The sequence below is a fragment of the Pyrgilauda ruficollis genome, unplaced genomic scaffold (genome assembly GCF_017590135.1).
Source record: "Pyrgilauda ruficollis isolate IOZ18807 unplaced genomic scaffold, ASM1759013v1 scaffold8, whole genome shotgun sequence".
Classification (NCBI taxonomy): Eukaryota; Metazoa; Chordata; class Aves; order Passeriformes; family Passeridae; genus Pyrgilauda; species Pyrgilauda ruficollis.
The window spans coordinates 793,783-809,963 of record NW_024529932.1 but is presented as its reverse complement, the minus strand read 5'-3'; the positions used below and the strand labels follow the sequence as shown (position 1 = coordinate 809,963).

The window sequence follows — 16,181 nt, the reverse complement described above, 5'->3', positions numbered from 1 at the left end:
GCACCAGGGGAGATTTAAATTGAATGTTAGGAAGCACTTCTTTGTGAAGAAGGTGGTCAAACAGGCTTTCTGAAATGTGTTTGATACCCTGAGCCTGTCAGTGTTTAAGAGGCATTCAGATAATGCTTTTATCAACGTGCTTCAACTTTGACAGCCCTGGAATGGTCAGACACTTGGACTAGGTGATTCTTTTAGGTCACATCTGGCTGAAATATTCAATTCAATTTTAATTTTAATTAATTCTTCCAAACTTGATTTGAAGAATCTGATACTAAAAAAATTCCAATTTTCAGAAGTCAACAATTTAATTCTAGATGTTCAGCAGCATGTATTTTATTGCATTTCAAGAACTGGTATGAATATACTATCTGATACATGTAGACAGCTACTTGTGTTTGGAGGAGTATTTCTTCTCTGTTCTAGATCAAAAAGATGTAAAAGATCAGCCTAAGCTCTGCAGAGATGTGGCAATTAAGGAAGAAACCCTTTTATTGCATAGCATGATGAATGGTAGGAATTTACTGAGGAATGGCCACAATACTCAGAAAAATGGAGATGCTGAGTAAAGCAGCTACATTTGAGAATGGTGCTGTAGGTTAAGGAAGGTTCTTGGAGCAATTTGCAAGTGTCAGTCTGTAGTTATAAGCAATCTCAGCATGGGGAATCCAGTCTAACTTGCTTCTTGTGGGCAGTTCAGTACCACTTTGGGAGGAGTTGTTTGTTGACCACCATCAACACACCTGTAGTCATTATCTGAATGATAGATTGGTGATTCATTTTTATAGCTGTGCTGTAAAAGATGCAGAATATGAGAAAGTATAAGCAATATGTCAGGATACTTAATCACAGAGAAGGCATGGTCTTTACTAAATATTAAATATTTCCTTGAAGAATGCGAAGACTTAGTGTTTGACATAAAAATAGATTTTATTTGAGATGTATGATATAGAAAGAGCACTGATTTATGGTATGGTATACTGGATTCTGTGAGGATTTCTATCAAAGTGTTCATATTGTACTCCAGCTGAAATTTGTCTTATTACAGAAGTCTATTACAGGAGCTATATTAAAAATAAGTTACTTTTTGGAAGTCTGATTTAACTTTTTGGTATATGGTGTTGCATCCACAGTTTTACCCAACTTAGAAAGCTGCAAATTCATTATGAATATTTAGTTGTTTATTGGCAGTGTTTAATATAGCATTGTTTTTTGAAGCAGCATCCTCATGAACTCCAAGATCTCTTTTCTGGATGATAATATCAGACTTTGGAGCCTGTCATCTTATACACATGAGGAAAACTATAATAATGTTGAATTACTTTGCATTTACTAGTTTTGAGTTTTTAAGCATTGCTTCCTGGACAGTTGGCATCAAAAGAATCTTCACAGCTTTCAGCAGTTTTTTTTAACTGCATTTAATGACTTCTGGCTCCTCAGCAAAGCTGATCCTTTCATTGGTGTCAGCACGTTACCAGCTCATTGTCACTGTGCTTCTCTGCTGTTACCTCCCCCTGCTGTGGTGGAGACTGGTTATTCCTCTTTACCTACTGTCCTCCTTGGGAAATCCACCTGCAGAAATATTGTTAGAGGGTACCTTTTTTTTTTGTAGTGAAGGTTCTACTTCTTTTATTGGCTGAATTCCATTTGGTTGTGCACATTTTAAAGCAGACATGCCTGCTTTATTTCTTGAACACAAATTTACCATTCTATATACTTGCTTCGCTTTTGTTTAGCTTTTCCTCGTCATCCTAGACTTCTCTTTATCAAGGAATTCATGATGAATTTAGGATGACTATTTTAAAGAAGTCACCTCCCCCTACCTTCCTAAATTTTTGACATCATTGTCAATTAGTTCATTAATTTGTTTCCTTCACTAAGGAAGTTGATTTTAATGATAATTATGATAATTTTTACTGTCTGAAGTATGCTTAAACTGAAGTTAAGGGCAAATAGGAACATTTCATGTTTTCTTTGCAGTCACCCTGATCGGCTATAAATTTCTTGTGGCCAATTGTACAAATTAAATAATTGTAGCACCTGCTGGATAGTCTGTAGCCCAGGAGAAGATTCTCCACCGAACCAATTTTATGAGCATTCAGTGTGTTTTTTGATGCAAATTTTCGTAGATGTTTTAATAGTACAGAAATATCCTGTCACTTTAGACTGATACATGGGCTTCATTTCAGTCCCTTAAGTGTTACATATTAGTATATTGATTTACATTAGAAAGCAAATGCAATTTGAATTATTTTAGTCTGTAGTGAATTATTTCCATCTGTTTTACTGATTCTATATTAGTTTATTTATTTAAATTAATTAGAATTTTACTATGAATCATGTTTCAGGAAAGGGAATCAGTCTGCATTGTACTTCTTCATTCCAACTGAGGCATAACTGAATTTTTTCATTGTTTTTAAGTCCAACTTATCAAAACCATATTTAGTCTGAAAGTAGCCTCTCTAAATATTATCACAGAGTTTGTGAGGTTGAAACAGAAGTTTGGAGGTTCTCTGATCCAACCTTCTTGCAAAAGCCAGGCCAACTAAGACCAGTTGTCCTGATCTGTGACCACATGGCTTTTGAATGTATTCAGTGATGAAGACTCAACAGATACACTTTTTCATCCTAGATTTCCTCCATGAAAAGAAATGGAGGAAAGTAGACACTTCCAGGAGGTGTTTAATTTCATCCCAGAATATTAATCTAAGAGAGTTCAATTGAATGTCTTCTGCAGGTGGCTGATTTACTTCTGTGTGTTTTTAACATAATCTCAGAGAGGCTCATCCTGGTGAAGAGATATCTGAAAACACAACAATCCAGACTATTGAAGTGTGCACAAGTTGCTACTGTTTTCAGAAATAAAAACTCTGCCTGCATTTCTTGAAAAGAGAGTAAAAACTCTATGAAACTATTGCATAATTCTAAAGAATGGCCATAGAAATAATGTGCTTCGAATCTTGACATTTTTTTGCCTTCCTTTGGTACGCATCATGTGTTTACCAAATATGCAAATATATGATATGCAGTCACAAGTTTTAAATTAAAGAACTAATTATAATTAGGATAATAGTTTTTATTTGAATGTAATTAAATGTCTCAGGAGAACTAAGGAGGTAGTTTATATATTTAGCATATTAGAAGCTTTTATGTTACAAAATTATAATTATTATTAGCAATTAATTGGTAGAGGAAAAAGTAATTTGAAAGTGAATGCAAAGTATGAATTAGGGTGGAAGCCAAATGTATTGTATTAATTGTCTGAAGATGGGGTATGAAAGAAGTCTTTGAATATTTGGATAGGTTTAGCCACCAAAAAGAGTTTGTATAGTATTTCAGCTTGCTTATTTTTTAGACTTTAATTTCAAGCCAATATAAACTGCTTTTAAATAGGCCATAGAATTGCCTTCTATTAAAATTGACTGTTGAAATTATGCACTTATAAGAGATAATTCTTTTAATATCTTTATTTAAAGCTTATTAATGAAATTTTAATTATATAACTCCATTGAACAAATAGAACAAAAACTCTTAGTTATTTTAATATTAATTTATTCCATTATTTTGTGTAATATATTTACAGTTACTGAAATTAGTGTTATTGACAGGCTGAGAGAGTTGGTTTTTTTCAGCCTGAAGAAGAGAAGGATGCAGGGGGACCTTATAGCACTCAAAGGGAGCCTAAGAGAGAGTTGGACAGGGAGTTTTTACAAGGGCATGTACTGGGTTGAGGTGGGGGGAAGGCCTTAAGCTGAAGAGGAGGTCTAGATTAGATATTAGGAAGAAATTCTTACTGGCTAGAGTGGTGAAGCACTGGAACAGGTTTCCCAGAGAGACTGGCCAAGGCTGGATGGGACTCTGAGTAACCTGGTCACGTGGAATGTTCCTGCCCATGGCACTGTGGTTGGAACAAGATGATCTTTAAGGTCCTTTCCAATGCAAGCCATGCTGTGATTCCATGATTCTGTGAAATTTCACACTGGTACTTTCAAAATTCTTCAAAGTTAGTAGGATAAAGTAGGATGCATGAAAGTCAGGCTGTTTCCTTCAGAACTGAAAGACGTTTATAGGGTGTCTTGAGTACAGCTTTTTTAAGTTACAAAAATAACTGATCAAAATTGTTGAATTTCATTCCTGAAGATATATTTGGTCTTGACTGTATCTTCTTTGACTTGTTGCTTTTCTCTCCCTCTTCATACATGCCTGGTAGTTGTGCTATTTAATTGGAGCTTAGGACTTTGGAGAGTGTTTTGCCAGTACCTGGATAGATAGGGGTCAGGCTGTCATTTCATCAGAACTGCTGTTAACTCACTTCTTATCTGAGTGCTTGTTCCTTTCCTGGTGCTGCCTCTCCCTTGCACCAGCCAGCAGGTTTCCTTGACCACACAATGAGCTGACGTGTGGTATAATAATGTAAAGTTTCTATGTATGTGTTACTCCAGAGCAGATGAGTGGTTGTTTTTCCAGGCATGACTGCATGACTGTTTGGGTGGGATAATGGAAAAGGCAGTAAGGTCTTCCAAACACATAATTAAGGGCAAAAGTTGGCTTATATCAGGAGAAAAACCTAAGATAATTTTACTGTCTTTTTATTTTTGAGTAGGCAAATTTCAGAGAATGGTGGAAAAGCCTCAATTTCTTCCTGAGCTTTTCAGGTTCTGCACTACATCTGTCTCGGCCAGGCTACCGTATCAATTACTTCATAGGAGGGAATGCTTCAAATATATTTTGATTTTACTGTATTGAGATGCGGTCTTCAGCACAGTGACAAAATTGAAGGAAGTGTTTATAATATTAGTGTGTATATTTTTTGCAAGCTTTGCTTGGCATAGCATAATTGTTTATTTGCTCTTAGAAAGCATAGCTGTTAGTTTCTCTTATCAAAGTTGCTTCTTTAACCATGTAAAACATATTCTGTATTGGTCACAATGAAGGTATGATAGACACTAAACTTTGTATTTCACATTGTAATGCTGTTCTTGTTTTCTTTTTTAGCTGGTTGGTGGCGAATTTGATCTAGAGATGAACTTTATAATCCAGGATGCAGAGAGCATCACGTGCATGTCAGAGCTTTTGGAGCACTGTGATGTGACGTGCCAAGCAGAAATCTGGAGTATGTTCACTGCAATTCTACGTAAAAGTGTCCGTAATTTACAAACTAGCACAGAAGTTGGCTTAATTGAACAGGTACTGCTGAAGATGAGTACTGTGGACGACATGATTGCAGGTATAAATTGCCAACTGATAAAATAATTATTGCATTCTTGACCTGCCAATGTTTTGTGATTATGGAAGGGTATGGGATATTTTGGTTTTTACTTAAACTGATGTTTTCATTATTACTTCTATTGAGTCAGAAGTACTTGTCTATTAATTTCAGGAAAATTACATAAATATATTCTTAGTTTGAAATATCTGTAGATACATGGTGTAAAATAACTGATTGTTAGTTCATTTGAGAAGATATTGTTATTTTAGTGATAAAAAAATTTAAAATAGTTAAAAACAGTGTGTTAGACTTTTTAACTACAAGGCAATATTTTAGCTTTTATATACATTGGTCATTTTAAATCATGATACCAGAATTGCTAAATCCATTTTAAAAATAACCTCATATGACAGCATAACAGATATTATTTACAGATTTGAATGCTGGACATATGGATTAAATTAAACCTTTATGATTCAATAATGTATTCCTGTGATCCCTATATTTTAATTTTTTTACATTAGTGGGTTTTAACATCCTATAATGCTTTGCAGCATGAAAAAAAATAGCATGCTTTGTTTGTTTGCTGAAAATAAGGGATGAAGTTATTGCTCAGTTAAGGTTTTCATTGTATGTGTGAAGGAGTTTATGACATTCCACACTACATCCTCTCCATAGCAGGGTACAGATTATAATCCTGATTACTTGGATGCAGAACAGGTTTGCTCATCACATTTAAATGTGGCACCTGAGGAGATTTATATGATTACTCTTTATTTTCCCTGAGGGATCTTAGGCAGTTTCTTTCAATGCAGTGTGAAAACAAAATTCTTAATTCTTATATAATTTGTGACTGATGGTAGGTTACTTACATTGTGAGGCATTTTTGAAATATTTGAGGTTTACCTTCTGTAATTCTAATATTTTAGTTGATGACCTGATTCCTGACACATATACAGGTTTTGTGGAACAGTAAACTAGCAAGGATTTCAGACAAGAAGCAAGATGTTAACAGGATGAAAGCAGGATTACTGAGGAATGATTTATTCCTTGTCCTTTTTTCTTTTATTGTCAGTATAAATGTGTTTGTAATAATACGTATTTGGAAAAGCTACATTCTGTTTTTCAAAGCAAGTCATAATCAACATCTTGTTTAGAAATATATCTCTAAATGCTAAAATAATTTTAAAGTGTCTTGCTCAGTACTGTACAGTTAAATTCAGACTGAAATATAACAGACCAATAGATTCATAAATGGCAGTTTTCACCAAATACGTTTTGTTTACAATATTTGTAAGTATGGTATGTCAGAATAGTGTAAGGGTAAAGATACTTTTCTATTCCATGTTAAATATAACACATTCTATAATGAGAACAAAAATTCCTTTTCTAAAATTTTTCAGGATTTTACTCATGGAGATAATGTTCTTACTTGAGTAATCATACCAACAAAATGTGTCCAATTTAAGCTCCTGTGAGTAGTGCTCATATATGTGGCATACAAGATTGTAATAGTGCCTCCCTTAGAGAATTTTTTTTAACAGCCTAATTAATTGTAGAAGTGAAAAATCAAGAGCATATGATCTGGATTTTAGGAGCATTTGGGAATTAAAAAATCACTCTGAATTTCCAAATATTCATATAAGCCAGGGGTAGAAAATTTTAAAAAACCAAAACAATCTAATAAATCTTCTATCTCAATAATCTTTTTTTCTGAGAGTGGTCATGCAGTGCTTCAGAAAGACACTTTCTACACAAAAAGCTTCAGTAAGCATGTTCTTTGGTATGCTTACATGGATGAAGGGAGTATATATTTAACTTAAATTCAAAACTGAAAATGGGAATTCTGATGACATTTTAGCTTTGCAGTGTGTTTCAAATTAGCTGAGTATTCATCTATGTATGATGAGCAGGGATGGAAGAGAATCACGCTTCCTAGTGTTTTTCTCTGATAACTGTAAATAGATTATTTTTTGGAGAGTTTTTTTTTAACAAGTCATGGAAGCAACCAGATTGATCATTTTGCTTTTATCTCTTGATTTCTGTAAGCACCTTAGTCACCTTTTATTACCAATATTATTACCACTTATAAGTCAGACGTAACAAAAAAAGTCATATAATAACCATTTTGATATTAGGCAAAATCAGTGACAACTAAAGGAGTATCTTTGTTCCCTAACATCCTATGCAGATGTTGAGGTCATAACTGTAGAATTGTTTTGCCTCAAATATTTCTGTGAGGTTCCCAAAGCCAGGGAATACAGTAAGAAATTTGATGTTAAAATTATTTTTAACATTAAAGGGAGGATGTTTCGAACAAGACCTGTGTTAATTTTTACTTCACTTTTTTCCCAAAACAGTTGCTAATACTCTGTCAGCCCAATGTTTTGAAATTGGCTTGTATCGTCTGTAAATGGTACGGGTTTTTTTGGGTTTTTTTTGTAATTTGCTTCTCTGGGAGTTGCTTGTTTGTTTTTAGGTCATCTCACTTGCTCCTTTGTGAAACATTTTGATTAGACCTAGATAGGGTTTAAATAGACAAGACAGGCAATAATGTCTGTTTTATGTTCTGATAGCTCCCTTTCAGGACCAGTCTAAGTCTGAAGTCACACTTCTATGATTTTATGATAGTAAGACAGCAGCAAATAAACATGTACCCAAACTTTTGCAATGAGAAGAATTTTTCTGTCTGTTTAGATGGAGACTCTAGATTCATGAGGTTCTGAGTATTTTAAATATATAACTTCATGCAATTTTAGAGACTCTGTGGTGAGGAATAAAAGCTTAATCATTTTGAAAGTCTCAGTGGCAACCCAAATGGCCTGTTTGCTTTCCAGAAGCATCACCTTTCAAAAAAAAATCTTTGTACTGTGACTGTTGTACTAATATAGAGAGTGGTCAGCCATTCTACCAACAGTTAAGGAGAAAATATTTTCATAGATGATCGTTTGTTTTTTTTTTTAACACTTGCACAGGACCTTCCTTGAGGGACTCACTTTTTGCAGTTCTCCGTTTCCAGGTGATGAGTAGGGAAGGAGATCACCTGCTCTGGGGGACTCTTTGGGACAGTGTGTCTGTTGTCCCATCTGAGAGGTCTGAATGATGGATGAGAGAGTAGCCTGAACTCCCAGAGAGTAGATATGTTTCACCTAAGTCCCATTTTTTCCTCACAGTCTTGTTGTGATGATGTAGGTAATTGTTCTAAAACTGCTGGGACTGAATTCTTAAGCACTGAAAGAATTCATAGTTTCCAAGCAACAGTATTGGGTTTTGACTGCTCTGTCATAAATAGCCTGTTAACAAGCTTTCCTCTTTCAACCATTCCGTAAGAAAAACTGCAATATTATCACATTCTCTATTACAACCTGTAAAAATTAATTTGCATCACCAACAAGGGTTAAAATTCACAATTTCATGACCATGTAATATTAAGAGGTTAAGGACACCTGAGGGTAGTTTCCTGAATTTTTCTTTTCAATGCTATTTAATGTCTTCCAAAGTTAATGCCAGACCCTTCATTTTGATATATGTGCGTTCTTACTTGAAGACAGGCAGGCATTTTCCTATTGTATTTTCATATTAAGTGACTGAATTAAGCATTCCTTCAAGGTTACTGGTTAATTTATAAATCCTATGAAAACTGCTTAGTATGAAAGTATTCTGAAGGTGCCATTAATAGAAATTAGAAATACATTAAAAATGGAAACTGCCTGCTTTTTCCTTCTGGACTTAATATTATTATATACAATCCTGTTTCTGAAATGAGATCATAGATTCCAGTTGTATATGTAATCTTATTTAATATAAAAAAAGTAGACATTAAAAAAATCCAGTTGTAGTATGCTTTCTGACATTTGTCCATTTATAGATGAGTGGATTACTAGGATTTATAAACCAGATGGGACTGACTCTTTTATGAGATTTCTAATAAGTATGAATAAAATTATGTAATAATTATTTTTAAGTCTTTTTGTTGAAACAAGATCCTCTAAATAGCTTTAAGTGCTTCAACTTCCACAGATGTTGTTTGCTTTATCTTTGCTTGTTATCTACTGGGCTTCAATCTTCCAGGTCATCGTTTTACCCAGAGTTACATAATTAGGCAGCTTATGTTTGTTTCTCTCCATCAATGTTTAATTCATTACTTATAAATATGTATTTCTAATGCCTGTAGGTTATCCACATCTTCAGTAGAAATAAGAATTTTTTCTGTGCCATAAGGTAGTACAGGGCTATAACAGTGAAACAAAGCAACATACGTTCAGCGATTTTTAAAGCTCGCCAATCATTTCTGTGTTTGACTGTATTAATTTACACTTTTTTCCCCCTCCATGTCACAAGATTTTTTTAATGGTGTTTTGATTTTCACTAAAAAACTTTGCTTCTGCACAACATTTTTTTTCTCTGTAAGGCAGGCAAAATTTGCAGTCCCTTGATCTGAAAAGAAAGCTGAATCTACAAAATAGGAATTGGGAAATTCTCAGCCAAAGATTAGTATTCACTTGTGCTTATTTCCTTTTCTGAGTGTTCATTGTGACTGTTACTACTTTCTGATCATGTACAGGATGTGTCAGCTTTACATTGCAGGCTGGATACCACAGTGAAGGGGGCAGGTACTGGGGGAGCTGAGTCATAGAATTCACCACCATGAAAGAAAAGACATTTATTTTTATTGGGTGTATTTTGTTTTCCCTAATTCTGTCACAAATATATGTAGTAGTGATTTTAAAGGGAAGATTAAAGAAATGGGGGGGGGGGGGGGGGGGTGGGCGGGGCAGAAATCTATACTTGGAGATTAGGGATGTATTCAGAATTTACGGTGAAAATGTCTGCTAAGTTGCAATGCTTTTCTTTTGCCTTTCCTGTTAGGCAATTTCACTCAACAAACAGTTCACTATGTCTTCTGTAAATTAAATTATATTTCATTCTTCACGCATGACTTTTGCTTGCTAAAGATCACAGACTAGTATAATTGTGGAAAAAGCTAAATAAATATTAATGCTTTTGCTCAAAACCACATATACATGGATTTGCAAAAAGAAAATTTGTTTTAAAACAAAATATGAATGTGAAATGTCTTTGGAAAGACTTGTTTCTCCTGAAAAGTACGCTTTGTCAGCACCTGTAAGTCATCCTTTCACTAATGAACAAGGATAACATGCAGAAAATGTAAACTTATCTGTAGAAAATTATGTCTTCTACAAGTTTTAGCAGGGAGGCAGGAGGAGGGTGGGTGAATTTCCCCAGATGGGGAAAGTGTGTTAATGCTGATTCTGTTGTGTCATAGCTGTTTTGTTTTGAAAACTCCGGACTTCACTGCTTGATCTTTGAATTAAATTCTTATGCCTCATCTGTGGATATGAGCAAATTGGTTTACCTCCTGCTAGAGGAAGTTCTAATTATTATTAGTCCATTTTATTCCTGAAAAAAGTGTGGTGTATAAGAAAAGTTTCAGCATCCCACAAGCTAACAAATTCTTAAAATGAAATTCTGGGGTTTTAAATAAGTAATTTTAAACCTGATAATCTCTGTAAGGAAGACTCTGTTTAATGTTCTTACTGTAAAATCTTATGGGATTTGAGACGTTGTAATGAAAGCTGTATTCCATAATCCTGTTAACAATTTTGATCCCTTCTTTTTATTGTGCTCTTTAATTTTTTTTCTTGCTATGATTTCTGTTTGTTTTCTTTTTTTTTTTTTTTTTTTTTTTTTTTTTTTTTTTTTTTTTCTTGTTTTGCTATTGTTTGGTTTGATTGCTGGGGGTTTTTTTTTTGAGTGGTTTTGTGGGTTTTTTTATTGATTTGGGTTTTTTTTGCAGGGGCCAGAGGGAGGTGTTGTTTTTCTCTTTTTTTTTTTCCCTGGCCTTTCATTACAGTAAAGATCAGAAGCATCATGGTAGCAAAAATGGGGAAACAATACAAATTATAGTATGAAATGCTGGCTTTAGGTTAATGTAGAGCAATTTTTAGGTCAAAATTTTTGGAAAAATGTTAACTTCAGAGGAAAGAAGGAACTCTTATCCCAAAAATATATAGCAGGAAGAACAAGTTTATAATGTGTGATGCATGTTGTGAAATGGGAAGAATTAATGCTCTATAAATGTAATACTTTTTTCAAAATATGGTGCAAAATTTAACATTAAATCCTTTGTAAAATATTCAATACAAGTTGGATTTTTAGAATATGTGAATACACTTACTTTTAAAGGTATTAATTATTTAAGCTTTTTTTTTTTGTGTTTATCAAAGCAATGAAATTCAGAGTTCAGAATAACTTTATTTTCCTTTGAAGATCTCCTAGTTGATATGTTGGGGGTTCTTGCCAGCTACAGCATCACTGTCAAGGAGTTGAAGCTTTTGTTCAGCATGCTTCGAGGGGAAAATGGAATCTGGGTAAGCTGTGATCAGATAAAGCATTAAGTGTCATTCCATTAGAGCCTCAAGTTAACATAATCTGTCTACTGGGACATATAAAGTTGAATTTGTTTACTCATGTTGACTGAACATATGTTCAAGAAGTATTTTTGCTAACTATTTTAAAGTTAATTTGCTCTGTTGTTTGAAAACTGTCCACTTTCCATTGTAGCCTAGAGAGTACAAAAATGGTTGTATTGACTTTGGTGCAATTTTCTTTTTTTCACAGCCAAGACATGCAGTTAAATTATTATCAGTCCTTAATCAGATGCCACAGAGACATGGTCCAGATACCTTTTTCAACTTCCCAGGCTGTAGTGCTGCAGTAAGTTTTCAACCAAAATTCTACAATTTCAGGAACAAATAAATAGCTAACTCCTTATTTGTGTTTCCCTTCATTTGGTTTCAGAAATTCTTGAAAAGGAAATTAGAATGGAAATACGTGTTTGAGTAGGGTAGATATTGTCTTCCACAGACTTACAAGGCAGCTGTGTTGTTGAGAAGTTGCACTGGTGAGGATGGAATATCAAGCAGCAGGTTTTGGTCTGGGGAAGTTACTGTGAAAAAGAAAACTGAAAATTCCAAAGAATGGTGTTATTTTATTAGAATAATGTAATCAATATTATATAAAGGAGAGAGGTGAGAAAAATTAAGAAATTAATTTGTCCACATCATCACAGCTTACAGTGCCTGCTTAGTCATAAATTTTGTTACAAAGGTTTCATTTTGTCTGAATTCCATTAACTGTTTCCTTTCTATCAAGACAGTGGAGATAACTTAGAATGGTGAAATTGTATTCCTTTCCAAACCTTCCCAAGTAGATATTCTCTCTTCCATTCGCTGCACGTACTTTCAAAAAAAAAAAAAAGAAAAACAAAAACAAACGGCTACAAATACATTAAAGTATTGTATATAGATTTATATTGAGAGAGTAAATACAAATGGTTAATACTGGGGAATAGAAATCTGAGGTACAGTTCTATTCTGGTATAGAATGGCAGGAATATGCTCAGGTAGAAGGTGGAAACTTCTAACAGAAAATAATCCTGAGATTCCTGTTTTCTCATGCCAGTGTATGCAGGCTGCTCTACCTGCATTTCATCCATCAATGGCACTGATAATTTTCTTTAAGCAAAAACTGCTACGTCCATTCCTTGTGAACAGACTTGTCAGAGTGGCAGATTGCATCAGGGAAGTAAACTGGCTGATAATCACTGATTTACACCTGGGTTATTTTTTTCTAGATTGTCTTTGATCTTTTTTGATATCCAGCCTTATAAACAGATGTGTCAGCAAAATGCACAGGGCAGATTGTGTAAAGAATTAATTACTAAGTTTTGAAAGGAAAAGTTTCATTATCTCCTGCTAAATTAAAACCACAGTTAACATCTCTTACAAGTACATGCACCAGCAAGACAGGTGTTGCAGAATATGAATGTCTACGGTGATACACACTGCTTTGACGTTTCTGGGCTTCAGAGGCAAACACTGATGAAATTTCTATCTTAAATTTAATTTTTTATCAGAGGTTCAAAAACGGTTTAGCAGGAGAATTTCAAATATTCCTTCCTGTCCAAAGATGTGCATCAATAACAAGAGTTCTTGATTGAAATTCAGAGTCTCTTCCCTTTGAGTCTTCCAGGATCTTGTTTCACACACTACTCTTGATGAACTGCACTCCTGTAAATCAAGAAATATAAGTTTCAAATGTGCACTTCTTTATTAGTGTGTGTGGGATTACACTATGAAGTTCTGGAGAGGATACAACCTCTGAAGTGGATCGTGGGCAGAAATTTATAAAATGATCCAAAAAACAATGCACTTCTTGAGAAGAAAGAGACTGGACAGGACGTAGTTCATTAGCACTGAGTTTGTTTTCAGGTGTGATGCACAAGATTGACATCAGACAGAGAAACAGCATAACTTTTAATCAGCATGATAGATTTCTGGTTGGCTTTCTTTAAAGCTAAGAGCCTGCTCCTTGTATATCCAGGACTTCAGTGGCAGCATGAAGGAGCCAAGAGTCTACAGATATGCTGCTGAGAGCTGCTTCATTTTCCCAGCTGCAGGGCTCTTGCCAGCACTGTATTACATCTGTACCAGTCTGAGCAGGTGGCATGTTAATCACTCCAGTTGGAGGACACTTTGTGTTTACTGGTAGTGCTACTCCCAGGTGTTGTTCCCATTCATCATCAAGCAGCTCTTCTGCTTCAGGCAGGAAACTGCCTCTCAGGAGGCAGGAGTCATATCCCAAAGGTGTTCCTTGAAATGTTTAGTTTTAGTTTTAACAATGAATCTCATTTTATGATGTGTTGATTTATTTGATTTTATATTTAAGTTTATTGATGAGATTAATAATTGTTAGAAGCTGAATTTATAGTTTAATTTCTGCAGAAGTATTTTTTCTTTTTATTCTCTTAATATTGCCCATCCAAAAATTTAATTTTGTGTCGTCTATTGGTAAAATTTATGTAGTCAAAAGTTAAATTATTTTAAAATAGATAGAAAAGTAATGCACTAATTCAAAAGCACTATTTAAAGGGTTTTTTATATATTTCATATTTGAAAGTTAAAGCAGATCTACAGATCTAGAATGACACAGGATTTTAGAAAGGCATTACTTTTAACAGTATTTCTCAAAAAACTAATTGTTTGCTTCTTTTTTTTCCTCCCTCCTTTCAGGCAATTGCATTGCCTCCTATTGCTAAGTGGCCTTATCAAAATGGGTTTACTCTTAATACCTGGTTTCGTATGGATCCACTAAACAATATCAATGTAGATAAGGATAAACCTTATCTCTATTGGTAAGTAGCTTACAATGCTGCAGTTATGCTTTGTTCCATGGCTTCCCAACAACAGTTCATCTTTCTTATTTTTTCAGTCCTTGACATGCTTTCCCCCACCCCTGCCAAATATCTGAAGATTTTAATGGCTGCTCACTGTATATAAACTCTTAGAAAACCATCTGTCCTTTTAGCTTTGTGGTTCAGAAATCCATGGATTCAAGACATGTGTCTTGTAGATAAACCATAAAATCTAGTGTTGTGGTTTCTTTAGGAATTGTAAAATATATTAATTCTTAGAGCTTTAAATGGAGAATGTTGTCATATTTTTTGTCTGGTGGTAAAGATTCTCAGCTGATGGCAGTACTACAAAATAAATCTGTTAAACTCAGAGTGACAGTTTGCACAATAGCTAAAGGTAATGGAAAGCAGATCTATGGATATAAAATTGGTTAACTAATGACCAGTTCCCCAAAAATGTGAAAATTTAATGTGAATGTAATGTGTATAAAAGAAATTCAATATACTGATCTCAGAAGGCGATCACAGAATCACAGAATGTGTTGAGTTGGAGGGGACCCATCAGGATTATTGAGTCCAGTTCAGCCCTGCACAGCACCATCCCCATAATACTGCATACCTGAGAGTATTGTCCAAACCCTTCTTGCACTAGGTCAGGCTTGGTGCTGTGACCACTTCCTTGGGGAGCCTGTTCCAATGCCCAACAATCCCCTGGGTGAAGAACCTTTTCCTAATATCCAACATAAACCTTCTCCAACACAACTTCAGGCCATTCCCTTGGGTCCTGTCACTGGTCACCAGAGAGTTTAGATCAGTGCCTGCCCCTCCTCTTCCCCTCAAGGAAGTTGTAACTGCAGTGAGCTCTCCTCCAGGCTGAACAGACCCAGTGACCTCAGTCGCTTCTCATACAGCTTCTCCTCCAGGACCTTCACCATTCTTATGGCCCTCCACCATCTTTATGGCCCTCCTTCAGGCGCTCTCCAATAGTTTAATGTCTTTTTAATATTTTAGTGCCTAAAACTGCTCCCAGCACTTGAGGTGAGGCAGCCCCAGCTCAGAGCAGAGTGGGACAATCCCCTCCCTTGCCCAGCAGGCCATGCTGTGCCTGATGCACTTCAAGACACACCTGGACCTCCTGGCTGCCAGGGCACTGCTGTCTCAGATTTGACTTGCCACCAACCAGGACTCCAGGCCCCTTTCCATGGCACTGTTTTCCAGCATCTCATTCCCCAGTCTGTTTGTCCATCCAGGGTCTCTTCATCCCAGGTGCAGAATCCAGCACTTGCCCTTCTTGAACTTCATATGGTTGGTGATTTCCCAGTCCTCTTATTTGTCAGTCTCTCTCTGCAGGGCCTCCTTGCCTTCAAATGGGTTAACAGCTCCTCCCACTTTTTCTACCATCTGCAAACTTGCTTTTATCCCTTCCAGTCTTGCATACAATTCATTTATGAAAATGTTGAAAAACACAGGGCTTAAGATGTAGCCCAGCAGACTTTACCATGACAGGAACAATGCAAATTATTATTTTTATATAGTAGATTAAGCCAAGGTCTAATTAATAATTCAAAATAGGAAAAATATCCATCTAAACTTTACACAGGTTTCAGGCTTTTCCACATGAAAGCTTGTGTCACACACAACCACCACCAAGAGAAATATACCAAAGCAAATGTCTATTTTCTTTGAACTTTTGCTTTTTGGTCATGTAATATCTTTTTCAGTTTAACTAGGTGAAAAATGTGTTGTATAAATAACTCA

The 16,181-nt window shown here is 35.2% G+C and overlaps 1 protein-coding gene across 4 annotated transcripts in view; it reads left to right on the top strand.

The window, feature by feature from the left end:
* The window catches only part of NBEA (neurobeachin), a 448,146-nt gene that overhangs the window by 72,651 nt on the left and 359,314 nt on the right, over positions 1–16,181 (top strand). For all 4 annotated transcript variants that reach the window (XM_041487283.1, XM_041487285.1, XM_041487282.1 and 1 more), the window contains exons 2-5: positions 4,993–5,224; positions 11,498–11,598; positions 11,849–11,944; positions 14,302–14,423. In XM_041487283.1, coding sequence (XP_041343217.1) covers positions 4,993–5,224; positions 11,498–11,598; positions 11,849–11,944; positions 14,302–14,423 — 551 coding nt within the window. The remainder of the gene's footprint in view (positions 1–4,992; positions 5,225–11,497; positions 11,599–11,848; positions 11,945–14,301; positions 14,424–16,181) is intronic.